Source organism: Accipiter gentilis, chromosome 5 (genome assembly GCF_929443795.1).
Source record: "Accipiter gentilis chromosome 5, bAccGen1.1, whole genome shotgun sequence".
In the NCBI taxonomy this organism is placed as follows: Eukaryota; Metazoa; Chordata; class Aves; order Accipitriformes; family Accipitridae; genus Astur; species Astur gentilis.
The window spans coordinates 41,962,404-41,975,881 of record NC_064884.1 but is presented as its reverse complement, the minus strand read 5'-3'; the positions used below and the strand labels follow the sequence as shown (position 1 = coordinate 41,975,881).

General features: G+C 51.5%; 1 protein-coding gene across 2 annotated transcripts in view; it reads left to right on the top strand.

The window, feature by feature from the left end:
- Nucleotides 1–11,458, top strand: part of SCN4A (sodium voltage-gated channel alpha subunit 4) — a 34,531-nt gene extending 23,073 nt beyond the window's left edge. For both annotated transcript variants that reach the window (XM_049799391.1, XM_049799389.1), the window contains 9 exons: nt 230–384; nt 1,623–1,796; nt 2,371–2,493; nt 2,778–3,056; nt 4,305–4,358; nt 5,918–6,055; nt 6,880–6,984; nt 7,723–7,993; nt 8,476–11,458. In XM_049799391.1, the coding sequence (XP_049655348.1) occupies nt 230–384; nt 1,623–1,796; nt 2,371–2,493; nt 2,778–3,056; nt 4,305–4,358; nt 5,918–6,055; nt 6,880–6,984; nt 7,723–7,993; nt 8,476–9,668 (2,492 nt within the window). In that variant the 3' untranslated portion in view covers nt 9,669–11,458. The remainder of the gene's footprint in view (nt 1–229; nt 385–1,622; nt 1,797–2,370; nt 2,494–2,777; nt 3,057–4,304; nt 4,359–5,917; nt 6,056–6,879; nt 6,985–7,722; nt 7,994–8,475) is intronic.
- The last annotated feature ends 2,020 nt before the right edge of the window (nt 11,459–13,478 follow it).

Sequence of the window (13,478 nt, the reverse complement as noted above, 5' to 3'; positions counted from 1 at the left end):
ACGACCCCCAGGCTCACTTAGCTCAGCCCAAACTCCAAATCCTCCTGTACTACCAGGGAGATGGTCCCGATGGGGCTCCCCTCTTGTGTGCACACCTTCAAACCCAGCAGGATCCTGCTCCAACCTCCACCTAGGAGGGTTTGAAAAGACAATAAAAGCACAAATAGTATCATGTCGGTGGAAAAGCCCTGGCCAGGTGGTAACTCACAACTCTTTGCCCCATGCTCAGCCTGTGTGAAGAGGTTTCCCTGCCTCTACGTGGACATCACCAGCGACAGAGGGAAGGTATGGTGGAACATCCGGAAAACCTGCTTCCGCATCGTGGAGCACGACTGGTTCGAGACCTTCATTGTCTTCATGATCCTCCTCAGCAGTGGGGCGCTGGTAGGTCCCACATTTCACCCTGTCCCATTTGCTCTACAGTAGCTCCCCAGCTTGGTGGGAGCCCAGGAAGGTGGGCAGAGCCCAGGCAGCAGCACCGGAGGCTCTGGGCATTGCCTGGTTGTCTCCTGTGCAAAATAACACAGCTTTGGGCAGACGTTTGATTTAAAACCCCATTTGGCTCAGGTCTGCCCAATGTACAGCCTTGCAAGGGGATCTAAACATTCTTCCCTTGCCCTCCAACAGCCCTGCATCGGTACAGTCGACCCTGTACAACCCTCCCCAGCACCCATCATGGGCTGTGGTGCATGGGCTCCAGGGGATGCAACTGCCTACAGCCTCCTCTCCCACTCTTAATATCAACCATGAACTGTCTGAACCATCTATTTAGCTTTATGTGGGTGGTTCCTCATTTCACTGCTTCCATAACTGGTTGTTGGGAGGTGCTTTGCGAATAACTCATGGTTATTATTTTGCTATTCAGCGCTTCCAGCTGCTGACTGGTGCACCCTCCCAGAACCCGGGCGTCCATTTAAATCAACCCCATTAAAAAGCTGTGTGTCAGCCTGTTGGTCATCTCTGAGTGTTCGGGCTGGGTATAACTCAGCTGCACCTGTAAATATGCAGAGTTATTGGGGAGACCAACTTCTCTGCAAGTTTGGAGGTAAAGAGAGAGGGGACCAGAATAGAGGGAATGAACTGGTTTTCAGAGGTACTTTAAAACACGTCTGCATCATGCTCTGAAGTGCAGTTTGGGGATGTCTGAGGTTGTAGCTAGTGCCGGAATCGAAAGCTCTGCTAAAACAGCTGTACAACACCTGGCCACCATGCCTATACCTCTGATTACTTATGTTTTACATGCCATACGGACATAGCAGTAACCCAAACTCCTAACAGCATTTTCAAAACTACCAAGGCATCCAAAGATGCAGGTTGGTGTCCTGGCTTTTGACTTGTGCTCAGACTCATGGAAATTTGATGCAGCTGGACATTTGCTTTGGTGAAGCTTTGCTTCGGGACAAACACTGCTCTACATAGCCAACAAGAACTTGCAAACAAGCGTTAGACCCCATGTTGATCAGGTGCGTCAGTAAGTGCCACATGTAGCTAGGCTGTCAAATTTTCAAGCTGCCCCAAGCCCTAGAAAAGCAGGGGCAACGCAGGCATGGATGTGGCTGCACTGAGCCGTGCAGCAGGTCTAATGGAAGAATGACTGTCACATAGCTCCACGCCTCTTCCAGGCTTTTGAGGACATCTACATTGAACAACGAAGGGTGATACGCACCATCCTGGAGTATGCCGACAAGGTCTTCTCCTACATCTTTGTCATTGAGATGTTGCTCAAGTGGGTGGCCTATGGCTTCAAGGTGTACTTCACCAACGCGTGGTGCTGGCTGGATTTCCTCATCGTTGATGTAAGTGTTGTCTGTTGAGCACCTCAAGAGCCATAGTTAACCAAGGGATTTGGGAGCAGTAAGGGACTGTAGCAAGCTGTTGGAAGGGAACCTATATTGTACTTTAAAGGACAATGGGGTGGCTGTGGAACAAGGGCTTAGACCATTGCTCAAAATACTGGTCCTCCACAGGAAGGGCCACTTCTTTCCCTGGCTGCAGAAACCCTTTCAAACCCTTTCTGGTTTATGCTTAATCCAAGAATGAGCCCATGTTGTTCTGCCAGATCTCCAGTAGAGATGTGAAGGGACATAGGGTCTCCCAAATGCTCTGTGACAGAGCAGGCTGTTCCTCATGTGCAGTATTTCTGCATCCCCCATCACCTCCACCCTCATACTCAAGAGCCAGGGATATCCTCCATGTGGCTGGTCACCAAGGACCCAAGGACTCAATGCCAGTCCCTGAGTCCCAAGACAAGACGATGACCACCAGCCTGAGGGAGTGCTGGGGCGAGAGGGAAGGGCAGGAGCTGCAGGGATGTGGTCCAGCTGTGTTTCCATCTGAGATGCTGCTAATCCCTTCGGCTGCTCCTTCCAGGTTTCCATTATCAGCCTAACAGCAAACTGGCTGGGATACTCCGAGCTGGGAGCCATCAAGTCCCTGCGGACACTGAGGGCTCTGAGACCACTGCGTGCCCTGTCCAGATTTGAAGGCATGAGGGTAGGTGTCTTCCCCGTGTGCTGCTGGCCCTGACACGGACACACAACACGGCACCATTCAACAGTCACCTACATCAGGGACCCATCCCAGGTGGTTTTTAGGGGCTTCCAGATCAGTGGGATCGATGCTAAGGTCCCTGTGGCCCAGTTTGAGCCCACTTGGTGCTGCTGGGGAGGGTAAGGCTGGGGCACAGGGACATGCAGCTCCACAACATTCCTGGCCTGGTGAGGGGACAAGGCTCCTGCTAGGAGCCAGGTCCTCCAAGGTCTTTTCTGCCCTTGCAGGTGGTGGTGAATGCCTTGCTGGGTGCCATCCCCTCCATCATGAATGTCCTGCTGGTCTGCCTCATCTTCTGGCTGATATTCAGCATTATGGGGGTGAACCTCTTTGCGGGGAAGTACTACCGATGCATCAACACCACCTCAGGGGAGCTCTTCGACATCAGTGTGGTGAACAATAAGAGTGACTGCATGGCCCTCCTCCACACCAACGAGGTCAGATGGGTCAACGTCAAGGTCAACTTTGACAACGTGGGCTTGGGATACCTCTCCTTGCTGCAGGTGGTACGTAATGAAAGCAGCTGCCATCCCTCCAAGACATGCATTACTGTAGCAGGGCAGCATGATTAGCATCAGGGCTGAAGCAAGACGTTACCATGATACCCAGACGGGGCCTCTTAGTTGCTTCTTAGCTCCAAAATTGATATTTAACAAAAAAATAAACAAACCTGCAGAGCCAAGGAGGAAAGGGACAGGGTAGAAGATGGGAGGGGAAGGGAAGTGTGACCAGGGAACCGCTGCGGATGAGCGTAGGTAGCACCGAGCCTGGAGCTGCGAGAAGTCCTCTGCAGAGCACAGGGTGCAGAAGCGAGGAGGGGGGGGCCTCTCTCGCCCCCCCCCCCCCCCCTTTGAAAAGTTCAGTCTGCTGTAGTCATAGGCTGCAAGAGTTGCATGGGGAAGATGATGACTGGAAAAAGAGTGCATGTGTCCGCTGCAAGGCAGTGGGCGAATATAGACGTGCTTCCACTGAACCCACCGCAGCTGAGCCAGGCAAGCAGAAGGGGAACTGCTCACCGCAGTTTTCATAAATATATAGGTGTGGGCTCTGTTATTGTGTGGGCTGGGGTTACTCCCATCAGATCCAGGGGAACTGGTGGTTGCAGAATCAGAGCATAACCCAAATTGATTAACCAGCTTTAAATTCAACTTCCTCTTCACATTTGTTGTTCCATCAGATTCAGGAAACAAGATGTTCAGGCTTTTTGTTTAACAAATCAGCAGTAAAAGCTTGTAAAAGATGCAGTGTACCCCCCCCCACCCTACCAGGATCGGGATCCAGCAGGGAGCAGAGGCAGCGATACAGAAGTCAGGGCTATGGAGGTGGCACAGGTTGGGACAGAAGGGAGGCAGCTGGCCCCGGCACAGCTCTGCCCTTGGGAAAATGCACTTTGTTTGGGGGGGGGGGGGGGGGGGGGGGGGGGAAGAGTCAATTGCTTCTTTTCCCAGCCTGGTTTGCGGTGGTGTTTTGGGAAGTCCCTGGTAACCTCAGCCACAGAACAGAGCTTATGTGTGCACAGGTGTGTGCACGTGCAAATTTCAGCATTTCTGTATTAGGGCATTTTTCTTGTGGATTCAACTCATGGTCCTTCTCCTGCCATTCCCACAGAGAAGCTGTAACTTCAGGGTGAGCAGGCGTGCTCAGAGCTAAGCTCCCAAACTAAACCCCAAACACTCATCTTTTGACCTGTCCCCGCCCCGTCCCTAGCCCAAAATACCTCCCAGCAAATCTATTTATCTCCACTGTCCCCGCAGGCGACCTTCAAAGGCTGGATGGACATCATGTATGCTGCCGTGGACTCACGCGAGGTAAGGGGACAAGCAGGGATGTCTCACAACCGTCACCAAGCATCACTTATCCCACTGGGCCAGTTCCCCCTGGCAGGCTGGGAGCAGAGTCCTGGGGCTGAGGAGTTGCTCAGCATGGGCTGGGGCTTGACCCCTCAGCCACAGCATCTCCTCTGGCTCTGCCCATTGGTGCTGGGGGGGCTGCCTGCATCCCACCCATGGCTTTGGATAGGTCATGGGCCAAAAAGTGGTGAAATTCCCAAAACATCCCCCCTGCTGAGGTGCACAGTGTCAGTTGTGTCCCTTCTGCTGCCTTCTGCCAGCCTTGTCATCGTCACCTGCATCCCAGCTGCACCCTGGCCCCCACACCAGGCTCCCACCCCACCTGAGCTACAGATGGGGCTGAGCCCGCTCCTCTCAGCTTCACCTTCATGACCCAAAATCCCCGCTCTGCCTCCACAGCTCCAAGCCAGCAGGCTCCTCCTTCACCCTGCTGCAAGACGATGCCCTCCATGTGCTCCTCCAGCTGGGAGAGCTTATCCCATCCTGGATAAAGTGCCTGGCTTGCCTTGAGCAGTAAATGGCTTATTAAAACAGAGCAGCCAGCATTCAACCTTTGGGTTAAATGGGTTATTTAAAAAAAAAAAAAAAAAAAAAAGTTGCCAGCATTCAACCTTTGGGTTAAATGGGTTATTTAAAAAAAAAAAAAAAAAAGTTTTTAAGGGTTTCACACAGAGACTGTTTTGACTGTGATCCATCCCAAAAAGTGTCCCCACACCAGTGCATGTGTGCACACACTGCCATGAGCCAGTGCAGCAGAAGAGACTTCCTACCTTTCTCCAAGCGAGCAAACTTGCCTGTGCCCCACTGTGGGGGTCAGGCCTGCACACCCACGGGCCTGAACATATTGTTTTCGTTGCCTTTTTTTAGCATAAGAGACAGCTGCTCTGCTCGCCCCAGCTGCAGCTGCCGGCGCTCAGTGGAGGAGCTGCTTCCAGCTCCCTCTAAAAATGGCTTGGGTTCCTGCCTCCCCGAACACCTGGGGCAAAGCTGTTTTGGGAGAAAATCCACTCTTGTCTGCCAAGAGCTTTCTTTGAAATAGGGGAAGCTGCTTGTGACACCTTGGGATGTCTCCAGTCAAATATAGAGCAGAATTAAGTGATGCCCCTTGATGAGGAGTGTTTTCCAAGGCTGCCAGACTGTGCCACTCCTTTGTGCTGGTGTGGCATTAATTAAATCACTTTTTCTTTCCCCTCTTGGCTATATTTCAGCCTTTGGAAAGCTGATTATTGGGAGGAAACTCAAGTTTGCTCATTGATATCACTGCACCTGAGCATCCTTTCCTATTCCCCAGCCGGTGCTGTGGGATCAGGGGTCATCACATCCTTGTCCCCCAGCTGCTTTCACGTGGATGTCCCTTCCCATGGCTGCTCCGGCCACTCAACCCATGCAGCATTTGCCAAAGGTTTTGGAGTAGCCACCTTACAGCTCTGTCTGGATAGAGCGACCCCTTGTCTGGGGGCTTGGGGACATGCTTTCTGGAGGGGGTTAATCTCACATTTCGCATCTCTCCTGGTCAGATTGAAGAGCAGCCAGTGTATGAGATCAACCTCTACATGTACATCTACTTCGTCATCTTCATCATCTTCGGCGCCTTCTTCACCCTGAACCTCTTCATCGGCGTCATCATCGACAACTTCAACCAGCAGAAGAAAAAGATAAGTATTTTCTGGGTCCTGCAGCCACTGTTGCCTCCCGGAGCACTGGTCCAGGATGGAGGGGACCAGCATGGTCATGGGGTGAGGGGACCAGGGCCACCATGCCCAGTGCTCAGCTGGACCTCAGGGTCCCTCTGCAACCTGAATTGCTGGTATCCATTAGTGGTTTCCCACAAAGTGAACAAGGAGAGCTAGACAAACGGCACCTGGGGATTTGTGTCCTGGCCATAGCATTTATAAAGGAATTAATTTATGGATGCGTAGGGAGGAGGCGAGGTGGGGGGCTGTGTTTTCTCTTGCCTGTGCCACAGCAGGCATGGCTGTAAGCCTGTGCTATCACTTTTGTTTCCTATTCCCGCCCCATGACCCTTTCTGATCATTTTTCCAGACATCAACTTCTGCTTTCAAGCGAGCAGCATGGAGCTCATACTCCTGGGCTGCCAGAGGGGAAAGTGGGCGAAGGGTGGGTAACACAGAGCACGTTGTTTGAGCAGAGCAAGCTCTGAAGCACACTGAGATGCTGCCCCAGTCCCAGCGGGATCTGGCCAGCAAGGAGGGAGTGAGCCCTGGCAGGGCATGGGGTGCCCCACTCACTGTAGTGGGCTGGGAGGCAGCACCTCACCTCTGCAGGACAAAACCGCAGTGCTGGGATGAGCACCCATGGGTGCTGTGAACGAAGGGAAGCAGCATAGAAAAGGGCAAGAAGGGAGGAAGCAGATTTCACTGAGTCAGTGCAGCGAGCAATGCCTGATAGGAGCTTGGCTGGAGATCCTTGGTGGGAAGAGGAGAGTTCCCAAGACTAACAGCAGTGATTCCCTTTATACTTTGGAGGCCAAGACATCTTCATGACAGAAGAGCAGAAGAAATACTATAATGCCATGAAGAAGCTTGGCTCCAAGAAACCCCAGAAGCCCATCCCCAGGCCATCGGTATGTTGGGTTAATCACCCTGGAGTGCAGCAGGGCGGGAGCACTTCAAGCCACCAGCTGTCCCGAAGTGAATAAGAAGGGTCTAGGGAATACCATTTGCCAGGGCAAGGAGCCAAATCCTGGCTTCCCATTGTTGCTCTTCAGACAGGACCTTGCTAAGAGCTGGGGCTTCAGAAGAGGTTCACATCAGGCAACCTCATTTGGGTCTGCTCTTCAGCCCTGGGTCTGCTGGCAAGGGCAAAGGGAGGATCCCTTTTGCAGGTATTAGGGTTTTCTCCTAGCTCAACTCCCAGCTCCTCTCTCGAAGGGAGTTAGACTCAGAGAAAGCTCAGCTTTCAACACTTCTAGAAGGGACACTGGTCCAGCCAATTACATGCACTGTTGTGACTTGGGTTTGGTTTTGATAGCCCCGCTCAAGTGAGGCCTTTTCCACGTGTTTATTTTTGCCCTGATGCATTAGCTGTGGATATAATTAGAAAGCAATTGTCACCTGTGCCCACACCTCCTGGATGTGGTGTTAGCAGATGGGTTTCATCCTGCAAGGTGCTGGGTACCCTCCTCCCATAGCTTTTGGGGCTGTGAGACCTGTGTACTGGCCACAACCCTGATGTTTCCTACACTCTTTTAAATACGGTTCCTTTTTCTCCTTCTGTTGTGTCTTTTGTTTTGTGTGTGTGTGTCCCCTTTTCCCACCTCATCTCTGGTTCTCCATCATCACCCACGTGGCCTTCATGGCAGAACAAATTTCAAGGGATGGTGTTTGACTTTGTTACCAGGCAAGTGTTTGACATAACCATCATGATCCTGATTTGTCTAAACATGGTCACCATGATGGTGGAAACAGATGATCAAAGCGAACTCAAAACATCTGTCCTCTACAAGATAAACCTAGTCTTCATCGTCATCTTCACTGGAGAGTGTGTGCTCAAAATGTTTGCTTTGCGTTACTACTACTTCACTATCGGCTGGAACATCTTTGACTTTGTGGTGGTCATCCTCTCCATCTTAGGTAAGTCCTGCTGGTTCCACCAGTTCCTCAGGGGTCTCACCGAATAATGAAGAGTGGAAAAAGTCTAGCTGATCCACAGCCACCAAGCTGTCACTGGCCACCCCCTTACACCCACCCTTTGAGCAGAGCCAAGCCAACAGGACCCTGAGACAAGACAGATGTGAGGCTACCCTATGTCACCAGGCTAGATGAGGGGCTGGGGATGTGTCTCACTCCTCCTTGGTGTTGGGTTCCCCTTGTCTCCATGTTGCCTGGCTGCACTGCTGAAACAGAGCAGCCAGCATTTAACCTTTGGGTCCATGCTCAGAGTTTATTTTTTAACATGTTTCCTTTGCCACCAGAGGAGCAGAGAGCTGTGTACCATCAGGGGTGGCCTCATCTCTCTGTATCTGCCCAACTCTGGCAGGTGGAGTAGCTCCACCTCACCTCCCTGTGTTGGCTGCAGAGCATGGCAAACTCACCTCTTCTTCATCCCTCCACAGGTATCGTCCTCTCAGACATTATAGAGAAGTACTTCGTATCACCCACCCTCTTCAGGGTCATCAGGCTGGCAAGGATTGGCCGTGTCCTCCGGCTGATCCGAGGGGCAAAAGGCATCCGGACTCTCCTCTTTGCTCTGATGATGTCCCTGCCTGCCCTGTTCAACATTGGCCTCCTGCTTTTCCTCGTCATGTTCATCTACTCCATCTTTGGGATGTCCAACTTCGCCTATGTAAAGAAGGAGGCGGGGATTGATGACATCTTCAACTTCGAAACTTTTGGGAACAGCATCATCTGCCTCTTCCAGATCACCACGTCAGCTGGATGGGATGGTCTCCTCAACCCGATCCTGAACAGTGGTCCCCCCGACTGTGACCCTGACCTCGAAAACCCTGGCAGTTCAGTAAAAGGGGACTGTGGCAATCCATCCATCGGCATCTTCTTCTTCTGCAGCTACATCATAATTTCCTTTCTCATTGTGGTGAACATGTACATTGCCATCATCCTGGAGAACTTCAATGTGGCCACGGAGGAGAGCAGCGAACCCCTCTGCGAAGATGATTTTGAAATGTTTTATGAAACTTGGGAGAAGTTTGACCCGGACGCCACTCAGTTCATTGCATACAGCACCTTGTCTGACTTTGTAGACACCTTACAGGAGCCACTCAGAATTCCCAAGCCAAACAAGATCAAGCTAATCACCATGGATTTGCCAATGGTTGCTGGGGACAAAATCCACTGTCTGGATATCCTCTTTGCCCTGACTAAGGAAGTGCTGGGAGACTCGGGAGAGATGGATGCCTTGAAGGCCACCATGGAGGAGAAGTTCATGGCTGCGAACCCCTCAAAGGTTTCCTATGAACCCATCACCACCACTCTGAAAAGGAAACACGAGGAAGTCTGTGCTACAAGAATCCAGAGGGCTTTCCGCAGGTACCTCCTGAGGCGGTCGGTGAAGCAGGCGTCCTACATGTACAGGCATAGTAAGGACGAGGATGCCCTGAGAGAGGACGCACCCGAGAAGGAAGGCCTGATCGCCACCAAAATGCACGAGATGTATGGGAACAGTGGGACAGATGTGGAGACAGCCCCTGCCTTTGGTCTTGCGCCCATTCCCAGCTCAGAGACGCAAGATGCTCCTAGTGAAGCAAAAGCATGGGATAAGGAACGTGTTGTGAAAGAGTCGCTGGTATAACAGAAAGAGGCTTCGGTCTCTCACCCAGCCTGAAAGGACTTCATTTGTATCTCCTTTTCAAGAGCTCTTCCATATACAGATCAATCGATCTTAGATATTGAGCTTATTTCAGATATTTCAAGTAGACACCTTAACTTTGGAAGCAGGATCTCTTACTGATCCTGGTTTTCACAGCTCATTGCACTTGCAAAGAGTTTAATATTTTTCTTATGAGAATTAAATGTGAAATCTATTGTTGGTGAAAGAGAAACATTTTAGTTTTGAAATGATCTCATCATGGTAACGATGTTTTTCAGACATTAACAAGTGAGTATGGCTGTCCTTTTACTTACAGTAATTATTTATTAATGTTATTTCACATAAGAGATTTTCTTGTATATTATTCTTCCAGAGTAGCCCGTGAAAGATGAGCCAAGTGAAATAATATTAAGAATAATTACAGAAAAGGCAAGGTTTTGTGAACAAAAATCTCCAATGTCTTAAGTAGCACCTTTCTTTTGAATATTTGAATAAGCTTTATGGATTATTTTTTGTTATATACAGAGAAAGTGCAATTATGTCTTAAAGATTTGTTTGCATAGACAAAACAAAGCATCTGCAGGTATGTTCTCAGGGTTAAATATCAGGTTTTAAAGGTCTCTGAATATGCATTGAAATCATAAATCATTCAGGTCTCTACAGTACGAATGTAAACTGTATTTACAGTCATGCTTCTTCTCTGTTTTCCCGTTTCATCCAGATTTTGTGGCAGGAAAGCAACGGACAAAGGTAGGGTTTGGAAAACCTCCTCCAAGAATCCCCAGTCCCTGTAACAAAACTCTCAAGGGTTTCTTCAAGCCCATAGCAAGAGGAAATGTCCTACTGGAGCGCTCTTGGTTAGCGTTAATTAACAAGACGCATCCCTGGGGATCAGAGCAGGTGTTTGAACGGTCCGTGCAATGAGCTGCTTCAACGGGGTGCCTTAAATCCCATCAGCCGCCGAGCACCAGGGGCCTTAATGCAATGAATGTTCCCACTGGAGTGTAAATCCCGAAATACTCAGGCAGAGCACCCTTCCCTTGGCTGGGGCTCTGGAGATGACCCGGTGGCCCATGCTGGGGTCCCTGCGGAGCCTGATGGGGCCAGGCAGGTCCTCACCAAGAAATCTCCCAGCAGAGGAGCATTTTCCCAGGGGGGGGAAGGGTTTTGCTGCTTTTTACACAGGTGGGCAAAAGGAAAGTAAATCAAGAAAAATGTGCAAAAGGCCCCGAGTTCATCTCTGGACTGCCTTCTGCCTTCAAAAGGGAAAAAAAAAACCTTTTGAGATCAAAACAAACATGAACCAAAACCTCTTCCAGTTACAACACGGGCTGCTTCTTGAAGCCAAATGGTCTGTCTTTTTGTATTATTATTATAATATTTTTTTTCTTGGGCTGATTTTGGCGCTGAGCCATTACGGATGCCCCATGTTCAGGCTGGCCAGGAGCGGTGCTGAGCTTGCTTGCATCCACGTGCTGTTGGCCAGGCGGCAGAGCCAGGGTTGCTCTGCTCATCTTGTAGCATTGTGCTTTCATTTCCATGTTGCATAGGGCGATGCTCCCTGGAACAGGAGCCTGAGCTGCTTTAAATGGCGTTTGCATGGGAAGCATCCATGGCACGGCGGTTTCCAGCCCGGATTGTGGTTCACAATCAATGCTGCTTGTACGTATGTGTCGTCAGTAATGGGAAAAATGCCAAAGAGCAAGATTTGTGTGAGCTAAAGCCATTTTTCTTTGTACCTTTCTTAAAATAAATAACTGTAAATGGTCTATTATTACGATACCAAACACGTTGGTGTGTGTTAGATGGGAAAAATGTTTTCCCTGCCCCTAGGAGGGGTAAATGCCCCCTCCCTTTGCTCCAGGGCAGATATAGGAGCCCCTGTGCATGGCCTTGGCTGGAACTGCCATCCTTAGCAGGACCTGGTGGTCCCATCCTGCACAAGAGACCCCCTGGGCTGCCTCCCCCGGCACCTCCAACCCAGCCCAGACCCCAGAGCTTCTGCTCCGCTCACAAACAAGTCCCCTGGAGCCCTTGGTGCCTCACAGCAATGAGCCCTGACTCTAGGAGCTGTAGGAGATGCTGTTGCAGGTTCAACCAAGGAGAGAGGTGGGCTTGGAGGAGGTGCAGACCCCCACGAGCTGCCCCATGCCAAGTTCTGTGGGGCCAAACCTGCCCCACCAGCCACGTGGGAGCAGTTCAGCATCATGGGGAGAAGGCAGCGGTGGGTGAAGGAGGTTTCTGCGTCAATGTGCAGCTGGAGGAGGAGTTGTCTCTGGGACCTGCTGACGTCTCCGAGAGTCACGGCATGGCCTCGCCACTGTGTTTTCTCTCTCACTGGAACAGCTCGTCCCAGGGCTGGTGTAATTCAAGTTGAGAGCATCGCGGTACCGCGCAGGCAGGGGGCTGGAGGGAGGAGGTGGCACAACCCACCATCCCTGTCCTCCCACGGCTGAGGAAAGGACAGTGGTGAAACCCAAGCCCTGATGAATAGGAACGGGCTGGGGAAGGGTGCAGCTACCTGGCAGCAGCTCTGCTCTGCCCACAGGGCATGGTCCGGCTGCAGGCTGGGGAGCCAGCGTGGCCCAGAGAAAGAGACGGGGGACATGGGACCCTCCCTGTGAGACCATCGGGTCTCCCTACATCTCATGCCACCAGGTACTATAGCACAGGGGACTTCAAGGGGAGATCGAGCCCCTCTGGACCAGGTCTGTGCCTGTTCATGGGTCCCAAGGAGCCTACAGGCAGTGCAGCAGGGTCATTTGGCCACCATTATGGCAAACTCTTTAGTTTGTGCCCCGCTCCTCATTTTGCCTTACAGGGCTTTCCCAGGCACCTCTAGCATCCCTGCCTCACACATCACAGCTCCTATCTCCAACCCCAGGGCTTGACAAAAATCCCTCCAGTGCCTGCTGAGCACATGGGCATCCCCCATCCCTTTTGTCTTGCCGGGATGTCACGGCTGGGTTGTGCTTTTCCAGCGAGACCAGAGGTGATGGCAGCAGGGACTCAGCAGCACAGACCCAACATACAGCACCGTGTATGGCATGACCTGCCTGCTCTACCAGGAGAAGGCACCTCTCCCATCATCTCTCTTTCCTTCCTGGGGCCAGCCTTTCTCAGGAAATCTTTATTTCTCCTCTGTCTTGCTTCATGTCCCCTCACATACAAGGTGAGACTCCAGCTAGTTCCCAGCAGCCACCGGATGCTCAGAAACGGTAAAAAAAACCACCAAACCTGCAGAAGGTAAAGGTTTGGGGAGGCCCCAGGCAGAGACACCAGGGCTCTGGGGACCAACACGGCTGGCAAAAGTACCCAAAGGTGTTTTTCACATGGAGTTACAGTTCAGTGCTTGCCTGAAGCCAGTAACACGCAGCAGCCGGAGGGCACAGCGTGGAGGGAAAACATTTCTGTGTCAGAGCAAAGGGGGACAGAGCTCACCCTGGGGTGCCAGGTTGTACTTCCCCAGGGAGCGGTTGTCTCCAAAGGACTCATGGAGAAGGGTCTCGGTTATGGCAAATGGGGTGGAGAAGGAGCAGGCATTGGCACCAAAGGAGGAGTGACCTTGGTTTGGCCATCTCTCTTCTAGATTTCACCCTTCCCTGGAAGGGCAGCTGCAGGGACTCTCTGGGATGCTGGGGACAAGAGCTGGGGGACCGATCCCATTGCACCCCACAATGAGAAAGGAGAAGGAGAAACCCCACAACCATCCCCTCTTCCCACACCATTCCTGCTCTGACTCTTGCAACTCGGCCAGCATCAATCCCTGCCCGTCACCTGCAGGGCTAAACT